The sequence below is a fragment of the Amphibalanus amphitrite genome, unplaced genomic scaffold (genome assembly GCF_019059575.1).
Source record: "Amphibalanus amphitrite isolate SeventyFive unplaced genomic scaffold, NRLGWU_Aamphi_draft 000194F_arrow, whole genome shotgun sequence".
NCBI classification, from domain to species: Eukaryota; Metazoa; Arthropoda; class Thecostraca; order Balanomorpha; family Balanidae; genus Amphibalanus; species Amphibalanus amphitrite.
The window spans coordinates 220,790-234,957 of record NW_024881689.1 but is presented as its reverse complement, the minus strand read 5'-3'; the positions used below and the strand labels follow the sequence as shown (position 1 = coordinate 234,957).

Genomic DNA, 14,168 nt, shown 5'->3' with positions numbered 1-14,168 from the left:
TTGAATGGCGGGATGGAAAGCTGAGACGTGTCGACAAGTGCATGACCGGCTGCTGTTGTGTTTTAGCTGTAATTGTCGTCAGTTAGCTTGGTGGCTGCCCGTGTCACGTCTGGTCTCTTTGTGTTTACACAGGGTGAATCAGTAATTGTGTTAAAACTGGCCCCTACACATAGGAGGTAAGGAGTGTTGCTGTTTGGCATAGTGCCGTAACGCTATAATTTGCGAAGAATAGCTGGGTACGTTAAGAAATAACGTCTCTTTTTGTGGCCGCAACTCACACCGCATTCGCAGCATTTCCTATGATCTGCGCAGTCTTTGTCTACAAGGGGTAGGTAGACGGAAAGTAGCTTGTCGTGATATCTAAATCTTGCAACCCAATCCTATACCAGCGTGGCGTCTGTTACGTACGAGTACGACTTGCGAACTGTCTGTGCTTACATCGGGGAGTCGATGCTTCTTGTCTTGTCTATACGGCAGACCATGTGCCGCCGAGGGGTCTTATAAAACAAGTCTTACAAAAAACGAGGGGTCTTCGGAAAAAAATCGGCTCCGGCTCCGGCTCGGGGTGAAATGTCATGGCGGCTCCGGCTCCGGCTCCGGCTCCGAGTAAAATGGTCCGGCTCCGGCTCCGGCTCCTACTCAGCACATCCCCTGTGTGATTAATTAAACACGGGTGGAAGAAAAAAGGCGATTGGACTGGTGCACGTTGCTTCTGTATTTGCTTAACAAGGCTACTTTGATAACCACATATTTTACTGCCTTGCACTGTCAAACCCAACTAGGTCAATATTTTTTTCCCTCTAAAAAAGAGCCGGAGTCGGCCCCTTTTTTGACGGCTCCGGCTTTGGCTCCGGGCTATGTTGTTTCACGGCTCCGGCTCTGGGCAAAATATGCCGGCGTGGGCCCGGCGGCTCCGGCTGTAGCTCCGGCTCCGGCTCCGCACCCCTGATGCTCAGCATGTCATGCTTCGTCTCTGGGGTAATTTTGGGCGAAATCGAGAGACCCCGGAGAATATCCATCTGGAGCGATCCAGGCTGAATCTGGGAGATCTGTTGAGAATACCAGACTTCTGAGACCGGATTCGTGCTCAGCATGTCAGACTGGTCCCTGGGCATAGGCGTCGATTTGTATACTTTTGGGTGTGCCCGGGCACCCCCAATGCTGAGTTGGGCACCCCCCAAGGGGCTCTGGGCACCCACAACCGAAGTTGGTACAGTCATCATTCTTCACTGTTACCAGGGGCGTCGCCGACGGGGGGTCGCGGGGGTCGCGACCCCCCCCCCACACTCTTGAGAACCGGGGGGTCGACCCCCCACTTTTGGCGATGCTGAGTATGCTTTTTTGACCCATCGGCCATCATGTCAGTGAAGTTGGCGTCCGCAATATCAACAAATACGTGAGATTCAGAATAGCTTCAAGAGCTCCCTAGTCCCCATATTGCTTATAGGTCAATAAGCTGTGGGCGTGGAACACCAGCATGACAATATTTTTTAAGTAGCCATTATTCTAGTCCCTTTTTATCCCTCAAAGCAGTGGGCGCGCCAAAACTGACCCAAGCGTTCGTCTGATTGTCAAAGTAATGGTTGCAGTCGATTCGTCGGATGACGGATCAGTAACTACGAGGTACCTAACTAGCCTCAGCCCTGGCTACCCTCGGACCTGCCTGCATAGGGGGAATGGGGTCAGATGGTGGGCCCCTCTCGAGCTTTCCCAATAAGACACGCAAAAAGGAGCCTATTGCATCGAAACTTCCAGTGACCTCGAGTTAATCAATTTTAGACCTACTCTAAAAACATTATTGACCCTGATTTGAATATAGATGACCTTGGTTTACTTTTTCAAGTGTTATTTGCTTTTACTTACAACTGTAGTTTTTGGAGCTTATTTCGAGTTTAGCGCCCGTTTGAACATAAGAAGTAGTTTTGATAAATGGTGGACGGTGGTTCAATCTAGATGTTATGTTACGAAGCTATCGGTGGTGGTTGTCACTCACTTTAGATGGCCGGCAGGAAGCCTGCTGGTCGACCTGACCCGACATGATCTACCCCAAATGCATGGAGTCATCATCTTTGTTCAAAACTAACATCGAACTCGTACTCGGGTACCCGATAACAGCTACGGCTCACACAGTTCTAGCGGGTCCCGATTTTCCCTACTTTTGGGCGTTGACCTAAGATGACCCGGCCAAGACCTTGAAATTGGGCATTATCGGCTTTCTCTCGTCACGGGCAGCATCCTCCCTTTTCCGCGAAGCTCTACCTCGATCAGGGGCCGAAAGCATACATTGGCGTTACGTTGGTAAACGTTTTACCTTAGCGACCCGTAAAACACGAATAAGAGCTACGGCGACACAGAAAGCGTAGGTATTCCATAGCTTTTTAAAGCTCTTTCACCAACTTCGCCTCAGATTTGACTTCGGGTCTATGACTTGTGTAGGGCCAAACAGCTAAACGGACGGATTTTGCCGAAACATTTGTTCTGTAACAACCTACGGTTCAGTGAATGTGTATGATATTCATGTTATTCACCACAGTGGCGGATCCAGGGGGGGGGGGCTGCGGGGGCTGGCAGCCCCCACCCAAGGAAAACTGGCGCCACTGCGCCGAAGGCGCAGTGGCGCCAATTTTCAATTCGCAACTCATCGGAGTGCCGCATACTAGGACTAGGATGCAAAAATCAGTCGAATAACGTCGTTTCAGTACGCTCCGCACCGATATTTCCAATCGTGTGGTGTCACTGTACATACTGATCCTGGGCGCCTCTTGTCAGGGCCACAAGACATGGCGCCCATCCGGGGCGTGGCGCCCAATTATGACCTGCAGCCCCTCCCCAGTGAAAATCCTGGATCCGCCACTGATTCACCATCGTGTTTGTTTCGTCGAAGACGACGCATGGCTTACAATTTGAACTTAAAATCAACCAGAAAACTTGACATCAGACGTAAATGTCATGGCCTGACCGGAAAAGAACCTGCTGTACCTACCTACCTATATGGCTCGATCTGTGTTGCTGAGCTGAACACACTCCAGGTGCTGTCATCGCTCTACAGCGTCTCCATCAAAAGTTGTTGTCGAAAATGTGTCAGAGACCTTTGATGACCTAATGACTGCCCTTTCGAGTCACCACTGGTCATTGGCTGCACCCTGTCCCTGAAATCAAAATGAGCAGAGGTGCCATGGCTACAAAAGTACCTAGCGTTTTTAGCATATTCGTTCAAAGCAGAGGGCATTCGTGCTTTTTCCCATATCTTATCATGATGATTGGTGAGGTCACATATTTGACCTGACTTCACTTCTCAGGTGTAAAATCCCAGATTCATGAACTGTTGGCACTTATAATCCCATTCATTGAACCAAATTTCAGACTTATAGGAGATAATCTATAGGAATGACAAGATTGCAGTTTTTAGAGGTATCAAAACTGAGCTTGACATGACATTGTGACCTGACCTCAGGTGACCTGTGCTTGATTTTTATGCACGATGCAAAAGTGATGTACATAAGATGTAGTTACCGCTGTTTTCGTGGCGCTGCGCGCCAAGGGCAAGGTTTTTCTCAACACACGGAAAAACGGGAGTGTGGCTAAAACACTCCTACCCATCAAGGCGAAGACCGGTCACCCGACCCCCCCCCCCCCCCCACTCAAAAATCCGTGGCGACGCCCCTGACTGTTACGATTATTTCAACGCATTGTTTTCTCTAATTCATAGGCGCGGGAACGGGGAGGGGGGCAGTGGGAACAGTTTGCCCCCCCCCCCCCCCAACTCTGGGGCCGTGGGGGCGGTGCCCCCAAGACGGGATATCGCACTTCTTTGCAAATGTTTTCTTTTTTGATGAAAACGCCAAGGGATGAAAAATAAGTGGCCTAAAACCGGCGAGAAAACTAGGTTTGGGGGCATAGGCGGCGGAACGGGGAGGGCACCGGGGCACCGTGCCCCCCTTTGATTTTGACATTTTAACATTAGCCCTATGGGCGTTGCATGGAAAGAATGGGACCAAAAGTCGGCAGTGCCTCCCCCCCCCCCGCCTTGAAGGTGTTCCGCCGCTACTGTCTGGGGGTACCCTAGGATGATTTCAATTATGGTGTGCCCCCGCCCCCCCCCCCAGTCTGAAAGTAGTTCCCGCGCCCCTGCTCTAATTACCGTACATCAGAATGCGCTGCAAAAAAATGGACACAATTTTTCGCTTTATTTATACCAGACAGCAGCATTTGGTAGCCACCGACGCATTCGTACCGTGTCAATGGGTTTTCGGTTCCGGACGTCCTGAAGTTTTGCTTTGAGTGGCGAGATAGTCTTTTGGTCCGAAATATCATGGTTTAACCCGCGCACCAACGGGGATCCGCATTCCGCGCCAACTTCACACCGACGGGGGGCGGATACCTGCTCCCCGTGATAACTCGAGAACGAAGCAAGATGGAAACAAGCGGCAAATGGCATGGGATACAGACGGACAAAGTCTACAATTTTTAGACCAAGTATTCTCTTCAATTTAACTGTCTTTCCAATGCTGCCTACCGCATGTCGCTACGTGGCCCAGGAGCCGAGTTAGACGGGGTTGTTCACACACCCCCGGCCCGGCGCGGAAGGCGCTGAGCACCGGCCCAGCGCGGGTAAAACTGCTCCGTCTCCGTCTTTATTGGGTGGGCAAACACATTCCACTGGGTGGGCAAAAATCGCTACTGGATGAGCGATTGCCCACCCAGTGTTTTTCCAGTCGCGAACGTATAAGAGGGGGAGGGGGGGGGGGGGGTCCGTTGAACCCCCCTTTGCCGTTTCGCCCCTGATCGAGTTAGAGCTTCGCCGAAAAAACGAGCGTGTTTCCCGTGACGAGAGGAAGCCGATGATACCCAATTTTAAGGTCCTAGGTCATTGGTTGACCTTACAGGTCAGGTCAATGACCCAAAAAAGGAAAATCGGGACCTGTTAGAACGTCGTAAAGTGTGGCTGCTATGGGGTTTTTCAGGGTGCTGATCACGAATATTATGTTAGTTTTGATCACAAAGATGTCGTCATGCATTTAGGCCAGGTGGGGTCAGGACGGGTCAGGTCAACCAGTAGGGGTCCTGCCGAGTGCCGGGTATTCGTATTAGGCGTCAACCGCCTCTGACTGCTTCGTAACATGTTACGAAGGCACCAAAACTACTTCGTAAATGTTCATATGGTTGCTAAATCCGAATTCAGCTCCAAAAACTAGCCTAAAAACATGTAAAACTCGAAAAAGTGAACCGAGGTCATCAAAGGTCAATGGTCATCAAAGGTCAATGACCTGACCTGACCTTCAGGTGACCTTGACATCCACCCTTATGCATGGGAGCAACAGCATATCACATGTTTGAACACTTGAAACGACGAAAAGCTTGCAAATGCGCGGCTAATGCGAACAGACATACGCCAAATCGTGATTCCGGCCAAACATTGTCTCGAAAAGTAGGTCACAGATCACAGGTCAAAGTTCGTTTGGGTCAGGGTCATGAAATGTCAAGGGTAGGTGTAAAATTGATCAACGCGAGGGCACTACTAAAAGTTTCGTCGTGATCGGCCGCTTTTTACGCGAGCTATTCGCGAAAAAACCGAGGGGGTGGGAGTCCGTACGACCCCCCCCCCCCCCAATGTATACAGGCGAGGGTTAAAGCTCTGGGCACCCCCAACCATTTTCACAAATCGACACCCCTGTCCCTCGGCCGAATTTGGGCCCAATCGGCTGACCCCAGAATATCAATCTACAGATTGAAAGCAAACTGCTGCTAAATTGACAGCAGTAGTGTCCGAACTCCGAACGTCTTTATTTCTACCATGTCCGAACGCAGCCTGGTCATATGAAAATCGACATTTATGACGCAATTTCGCTGCATTACCGCGTGTCAGTGTGTGGGGCACTGAACGTCCATCAATTGAGCAGCAGATTGATATTCGAGAATATCAAACTAAAAATTCGATATTCCGACGGGGAACGCAATAACTCAAGAACCAGCCCAGTAAACATGCCGACGTCGGCCCGACGTCGGCCGACGTCGGGGTGACGTCGGCAACTCGGCATCGGCATGCCGACGTCGGCCCGACGTCGGTCCAACCTCGGCACGACGTCGGCTGGATGTCGGATATGCCCGCATGTTCCGACGTCCAGCCGAGGTCCAGCCGACGTCGGGCCGACGTCGGACCGAGATCAATTGCTGAGGTCCAGCCGACGTCGGGCCGACGTCGGGGCGACGTCGGACCGACATCGGCCGCTGTTTTGACCGTTAAAATAATATAAAATACATGTTTCATGTTTCATAAAGAGCTTCTGTATTCAAAATATCCTCAGGAAACTCAAATCTTCCTCAACGCCGCAACCCCCTGATCCGGACCTGACGGGAAACTTTATCCCATTTGGGATTGCCCGTAAGCCGAGCTCGCCCGTAGCCATTTAATTTAATTATGTCATTTAATTATGGGACCAAAGTCAGGCTCAGGGCTACCTAACACCTGCCTTTTCAGCTGGATTTTCAGTGTCAAATTCTTTGTAGAGTTTCTCAGACCACATCTCAGGATCTCAGGACTCAAGGCCAGTTTCCAAACATTGTGTTTTTTTGGTGTTGTGATTCTGCCTTTTCCCCTAGGGAATGTTGTCATGAACAACATTCTTCCTTTTATGAATATTCTTCCTTTTATAGACCACAGTAGATTCTTGACAATTCTAATTATAACTAAGCCTGTGAATTGTGTGAAATGCTGAGGTCCATGTGTTACCCCTACACTTAGCAATGGAACTTCTACCACAAAATGTATCTTGCAGTGGCTAATATTGCTGTTACTACAATTTGAGAGCCTCTTAGTGTCCGAAGTTTGAATCATTTGCTGATATTTTTTTGCACAAAATCAAAAATACCGGCATGCTACCGGCAAGACATGCCAGATACCACGAATAAACCTGCGGTAGTGAAAAATTACCGGCATGCCGGTAGTGCGGTAGGGAAATTTTGCAACTCTAAATTGAGGACCCACACTGGGGAGCGGCCGTACGGCTGCTCCGTCTGCATGGCACGATTCACTCGAAGGTCACATCTGAACATACACATGCGTATGCACACTGGGGAGCGGCCGTACGGCTGCTCTATCTGCACAGCACGGTTCACTAGACGGTTACGCCTCAACACACACATGCGTACCCACACTGGGGAGCGGCTTTATCGGTGCTCTGTCTGCACGGCACGTTTCGTTCAACAGTCAAACCTGACGACGCATATGCAGGCCCACACGAAGGACGGCCCACACGTATGACCGGTGTGTTAAATGGTTTGAACGGCGGGATGGAAAGCTGAGACGTGTCGACAAGTGCATGACCGGCTGCTGTTGTGTTTTAGCTGTAATTGTCGTCAGTTAGCTTGGTGGCTGCCCGTGTCACGTCTGGTCTCTTTGTGTTTACACAGGGTGAATCAGTAATTGTGTTAAAACTGACCCCTACACATAGGAGGTAAGGAGTGTTGCTGTTTGGCATAGTGCCGTAACGCTTTAATTTGCGAAGAATAGCTGGGTACGTTAAGAAATAACGTCTCTTTTTGTGGCCGCAACTCACACCGCATTCGCAGCATTTCCTATGATCTGCGCAGTCTTTGTCTACAAGGGGTAGACGGAAAGTAGCTTGTCGTGATATCTAAATCTTGCAACCCACTCCTTACCAGCGTGGCGTCTGTTACGTACGAGTACGACTTGCGAACTGTCTGTGCTCCTACATCGGGGAGTCGATGCTTCTTGTCTTGTCTATACGGCAGACCATGTGCCGCCGAGGGGTCTTATAAAACAAGTCTTACAAAAAACGAGGGGTCTTCGGAAAAAAATCGGCTCCGGCTCCGGCTCGGGGTGAAATGTCATGGCGGCTCCGGCTCCGGCTCCGGCTCCGAGTAAAATGGTCCGGCTCCGGCTCCGGCTCCTACTCAGCACATCCCCTGTGTGATTAATTAAACACGGGTGGAAGAAAAAAGGCGATTGGACTGGTGCACGTTGCTTCTGTATTTGCTTAACAAGGCTACTTTGATAACCACATATTTTACTGCCTTGCACTGTCAAACCCAACTAGGTCAATATTTTTTCCCTCTAAAAAAGAGCCGGAGTCGCCCCCTTTTTTGACGGCTCCGGCTTTGGCTCCGGGCTATGTTGTTTCACGGCTCCGGCTCTGGGCAAAATATGCCGGCTTGGGCCCGGCGGCTCCGGCTGTAGCTCCGGCTCCGGCTCCGCACCCCTGATGCTCAGCATGTCATACTTCGTCTCTGGGGTAATTTTGGGCGAAATCGAGAGACCCCGGAGAATATCCATCTGGAGCGATCCAGGCTGAATCTGGGAGATCTGTTGAGAATACCAGACTTCTGAGACCGGATTCGTGCTTAGCATGTCAGACTGGTCCCTGGGCATAGGCGTCGATTTGTATACTTTTGGGTGTGCCCGGGCACCCCCAATGCTGAGTTGGGCACCCCCCAAGGGGCTCTGGGCACCCACAACCAAAGTTGGTACAGTCATCATTCTTCACTGTTACCAGGGGCGTCGCCGACGGGGGGTCGCGGGGGTCGCGACCCCCCCACTCTTGAGAACTGGGGGGTCGACCCCCCCCACTTTTGGCGATGCTGAGTATGCTTTTTTGACCCATCGGCCATCATGTCAGTGAAGTTGGCGTCCGCAATATCAACAAATACGTGAGATTCAGAATAGCTTCAAGAGCTCCCTAGTCCCTATATTGCTTTGTCTACAATACAAGGGGTAGGCCGCAAGTGGCTTGTCGTGATATCTAAATCTTGCAACCCAATCCTATACCAGTGTGGCGTCTGTTACGTACGTGTACGACTTGCGAACTGTCTGTGCTTACATCGGGGAGTCGATGCTTCTTGTCTTGTCTATACGGCAGACCATGTGCCGCCGAGGGGTCTTATAAAACTGATTGTTCGAGAAGAATGTACTGAGAACCCAGTTTTGTTCAAATATAGCTACTATGTGTGCTTTAGTATTTTGGTGTTGATCTATTTTGTACAATCACCAATTTTGCCATCTGCGAATAAATGACTCTGATCATTTATTTATTTATTTATTTATTTATTTACGACTTCCGCAGACACTCCACAGTGCAGACGTGGCTATTCTGTGTCAGTTGTTACAAAGTTAAAACATTGGTGGGAAACTTGTCAAAAAATCACAGATAGCATCACAGTCATACCTGCACGCTCACATGCACACATAAAAGCTACGACAGAACAAGTGCCTTAGCAGCGCGCTTGAAGCCCCGCGAGTCTAGCTCCATGGCCCCCACCGGCAACCGGTTTAGCAGCGACACTGCTCGGTAACCAAACGAGCGTTGGCCGGTCACTGTGCGCGTGGCAGGGGGTCGTAGGCGTGAATCCGATCGTGTCACACGCTCACAGGTTCGTGGTTCAGAAAAGGTCGTGAACAGAGAGGCGAGTTCGGCAGGCTCACCACTGGCACGCACATTGTAGGCTGTTGTCAACGTCCTCAGCTCAAACATCTGTCGCGGCGAGAGCAGCTGCAGGTCATTACGGGCGCGAGAAATGTGGTCATACTTTCTCAAACCGGTGACGACACGAGTCGCGAAGTTAAGAACTTTTAAAAGTCTCGTATCGTTCGCGGCCGACCCGTTGCCGTACACAGCCACGCAGTACCTGAGGCGCGAGATGATCAGCCCCTGAACAACAGCTAGAAGTGACGGCTGCGGGAGGAAATGCCTCAGGTGACGGAGACCGATCAGGAGGCCAGTGCACCTGCGAATGATGTCACTCACATGTGCATCCCAGGTGAGGTGCCGGTCAAAAATCACACCCAGGTTCCTCACTGTGTGACTCTCCCGAACGGTCTCCCCACCGATCCGTACGCTGACAGGGGCGAGGTTGCGGGTGTTTTGCTTGGTTCCAAGGAGAAGGAGTTCGGTTTTGGAGGTGTTGAGCTTAAGGCCGTGTGCATGGAACCACGATGAAAGGGAGGCCAGGGTGTTTTCCATGCGCTGGATGAGGAGTGGGATGTTTTGTTTCAAGTCGGACATAAGGATTTGGGTATCGTCAGCGTACTGGATCACATGGGCGTCCGGCGCGTGCAGGCTGAGGTCGTTGGCGAATATTGTGAACAACAGAGGACCAAGGACAGAGCCCTGGAAAACTCCCATGGTGTTAGGAAGAGGTTTAGAAGCCACTCTGCTGCCGGAAGAAGTACAAATGGAGACTGACTGAGTATGACCGGAAAGGTATGCGGAGAACCAAGAAGGATCGATGTTGTAGAGCTGGAGCTTGGTTAGGAGTTGGGAATGAGGAATCACGTCAAAACATTTACTGAGGTCTAAAAGGCACAAAAGGGAGACGTGACCTCGGTCCATGTTTGAAAAGATGCGGTTTGTGACGGACAGCAGAGCGGTTTCTGTGGAATGTTGAGGACGGAAGCCATGTTGGGATGAGGATAGGAGATGATTGTGAGACATGTAAGTAAACAGCTGACGCTGCACCACACGCTCCACAATCTTGGCCATGGTGGGGACTAAGGAAATGGGGCGGTAGTTGGAAATAATAGAGGGATCGCCGGATTTGAAAATAGGATACACCAGAGAGTGTTTCCAGGTCTCGGGAAAATCACATGAGGTAAGACAGGTATTGATGATGTGGAGTAGGACAGGAGCGATGGCGTCGAAACATAGGATGAGGATACGAATACAGATGCCATCAGACCCGCACGCACCAGAACGCTTCATGGAGAACATTTCCTCCCGCAGGCCGGCCAGCGTCGTGCCGGCCACCCGAAACCCGCACGCACCGACACGTGGTAGGCGACACGGGATGTCGGGCGGCGGCCCGAGGCCGGCCAGGCTAGCGGCGACACGCGGTCCAACATCGACAAAATGTGCATTCATCTCGTCGGGTGTAGCGGTGGGGAGGCTGCGCGCGCCGTCCCTCTTACCGGCCAGGACAGGGCGGATACTACGGTACAGGGAGCTGCTCCCTTGAGCTCGCAGGCTCTCCGCGATACCTGCACGGCAGTCACGCCTAATCGCTGACCTGACCCGTCTGTCAAGGTCGCGAAAGGCCGGCGTTTTCCCCTCGCTGCGCAGCACACCCCGCCGCTGTGCCATCAGATCGAGCGTGGCACCGGTGACAGGTGGAGCGGTCGGGTTCCTAATTAAAATACACTTGACAGGTGCATGAGTGTCATCATTTTAATCTATTTTGAACTTTTACATCAGGTTTCGCACAGGTCATCGCTCGCTGTACCTATAGGCATTTCTATTTCCCCTGTTTAAATGGAAATAAGAAGGAACCTTTTGGTGGACATTCCCATTTTAGACTCAATATTCCTGAGGATGGGTGATGTCTGCCACACTTCAGTTTTTTTTTTCTTTAACGTCACTGATAAATATACTCAGTGGATAAGTTGACTTCGACCCCTGTTCGTTCGCGAGTTAACAAACGGCAATAGAACAATTCCCCACGAGCTCAGTGTTCCGTTGCTGACGGCTGTATTTCGAGCGATGAACGGATCAACTCATGGGCTCTGATCGCTTGTCACGTCCACATGACCACCTACCGCGCTCACCAAGGTCACCTAGAAACGCGACCAGCTGCGTGGATCATCTCTAGGTGTCATGATCGTTCTTGTGTGTGCGCGAAACTTGCTTTGTCATTGCTCTTTTCTAATGGCCGTTCTTCCTGTCTGTGTATTCTCCAGGCATCAGTGGCTCGGTCCAATGTCCCCACTGCGACTTCAGATGTCTGGAACAGCAACGTCTGGATAGACACGTGAAGAGATGTCACGGTCACATCGGCAGGAACGGCAGATTCAAGTGCAAGTGGTGTCAGTACTCGACCGACCACTCCTCCCATATAAAATACCACCGTAGGACCCACACGGGGGAGCGGCCACATCGCTGCTCCGTCTGCACGGCACGGTTCACTCGACGGTCAACGCTCACGAGACACATGCTTACCCACACTGGAGAGCGGCCGCACCGCTGTGATATCTGCACAGCGCGGTTTACTGAACAGTCAAACCTCAGCACTTACATGCGGACCCACACTGGGGAGCGGCCATACGGCTGTTCTATCTGCACGGCACGGTTCGCTCTTCGATCAAGCCTCACCAAACACATGCAAACCCACACTGGGGAGCTGCCATATGGCTGCTCCATCTGCACGGCATGGTTCGCTGAACGGACAAGCCTCACCAGACACATACGGACTCATACGGGAGAGCGGCCGTACGGTTGTTCACACAGCCATGCCCGATTTGCTGAACGGTCAAACCTCACTACACACATGAGGACCCACACGGGAGAGCGGCCGTACGGCTGCTCCGTCTGCACGGCACAATTCTCTAAACGGACAAGCCTCACCAGACACATACGGACTCATACGGGGGAGCGGCCGTACGGCTGCTCACACTGCCATGCCCGATTCGCTGAACGGGCAAACCTCACTACACACATGAGGACCCACACTGGGGAGCGGCCGTACGGCTGCTCCGTCTGCACGGCACGATTCGCTAAACGGTCAGATCTCACCAGACACATGCAAACCCACACTGGGGAGCGGCAGCACGGCTGCTCTATCTGCCCGGCACGGTTTAGTCGCATATCAGATCTCACCACACACCTGCGTACCCACACTAGGGAGCGGCTTTTCCAGTGCTCTGTCTGCACGGCACGTTTCGTTCAATAGTCAAACCTGACGACGCATATGCAGACCCACACGAAGGACGGCCCACACGTAACTATGACCGGTGTGTTAAATGGTTTGAATGGCGGGATGACCGGTGTGTTAAATGGTTTGAATGGCGGGATGGAAAGCTGAAACGTGTCGACAAGTGCATGACCGGCTGCTGTTGTGTTTAGCTGTAATTGTCGTTAGTCAGCTTGGTGGCTGCCCGTGTCACGTGTGGTCTCTTTGTGCTTACACACGGTGAATCAGTAATTGTGTTAAAACTGGTTACCGGCATACTAAAAAACCTGCATTCTTGATTCTAGCTTACCCCTGCAAGAGTGCCACATTTTGGCAGTTTCAGTACCCCTCCCACCCAACAGCCATCCATTGTCCAACCACAAATACCAGCAGGCTGATTTTGGCTGAGTTGGCCCCACAAATACCCACAATTTTGAAACTCAATTCCAGTCTATAACTGTTAAAATATCACCTGTAATCAAAGAAGTATTGCCTACAAAAAACTATTGCATTCATCAAAAAGGTGAGGACAAAAAGGACTTGAATTACTGAAATGTGTTTTTGAAGACTGGACAGTGAGCAGTAATCACATTTACATTTCACAGGTGTTCTACTTTTCCATATTCTCCTAAAATGTTGCCGGCACCAGCCAAATGTTTAAAATCTAGATGGTCAAAACATAGGTAAACAAGTACAGATTCGGCCATCTTCCTAACTGAGGAAGCGAGATCAACATATACTTTTTCCTATCCACTATTGCGTGCTGGTTCGTGAATAAGATACGAATCATGTAAAAAATGTGTTAATAACTCACTGGTCCTGAGAATAGTCACCTAATAATATGTATAAAAACGATATCTTCCATCCTCTCCAACCTCAAGCGGGAACAAACACAAGGTTATCGATTTCGAAACAGATGCGCCATAACAGAGGCTTTTCACCAGCTGATTAAAACGCTGCAAAAAAAATGTTTAACGACTGCAGGCCACTGCCTCGTGAATGATTATATTAATAAAAATTATCCAACACAATATTAAATTATAATGAAATCGACATTGTAGTGTAATTCACTACAAATAAATTTTTTTCTCTTCAGCTATTCAACCAAAAGGGTAAATGAATAAATATTACGTCATCAGATTACAACCATTCATTAGGGGAGAGATAATCTTAAAAGTAAAACCTTGGTTGTCTAATTGTTTGCGCCACTTTGTGTCAATTTTGCCTGCATGATGTGTTTTCTTGTAAAGATAAGACAAAATGCCAGTTCAAATCCATTTTCATTTAATTATGGGACCAAAGTCAGGCTCAGGGCTACCTAACACCTGCCTTTTCAGCTGGATTTTCAGTGTCAAATTCTTTGTAGAGTTTCTCAGACCACATCTCAGGATCTCAGGACTCAAGGCCAGTTTCCAAACATTGTGTTTTTTTTGGTGTTGTGATTCTGCCTTTTCCCCTAGGGAATGTTGTCATGAACAACATTCTTCCTTTTA

The 14,168-nt window shown here is 50.3% G+C and overlaps 1 protein-coding gene across 1 annotated transcript in view; it reads left to right on the top strand.

The window, feature by feature from the left end:
* The window catches only part of LOC122384637 (zinc finger protein 84-like), a 33,955-nt gene extending 21,019 nt beyond the window's left edge, over positions 1–12,936 (top strand). The window contains exon 4 of the mRNA XM_043372235.1: positions 11,687–12,936. Coding sequence (XP_043228170.1) covers positions 11,687–12,675 — 989 coding nt within the window. The 3' untranslated portion in view covers positions 12,676–12,936. The remainder of the gene's footprint in view (positions 1–11,686) is intronic.
* The last annotated feature ends 1,232 nt before the right edge of the window (positions 12,937–14,168 follow it).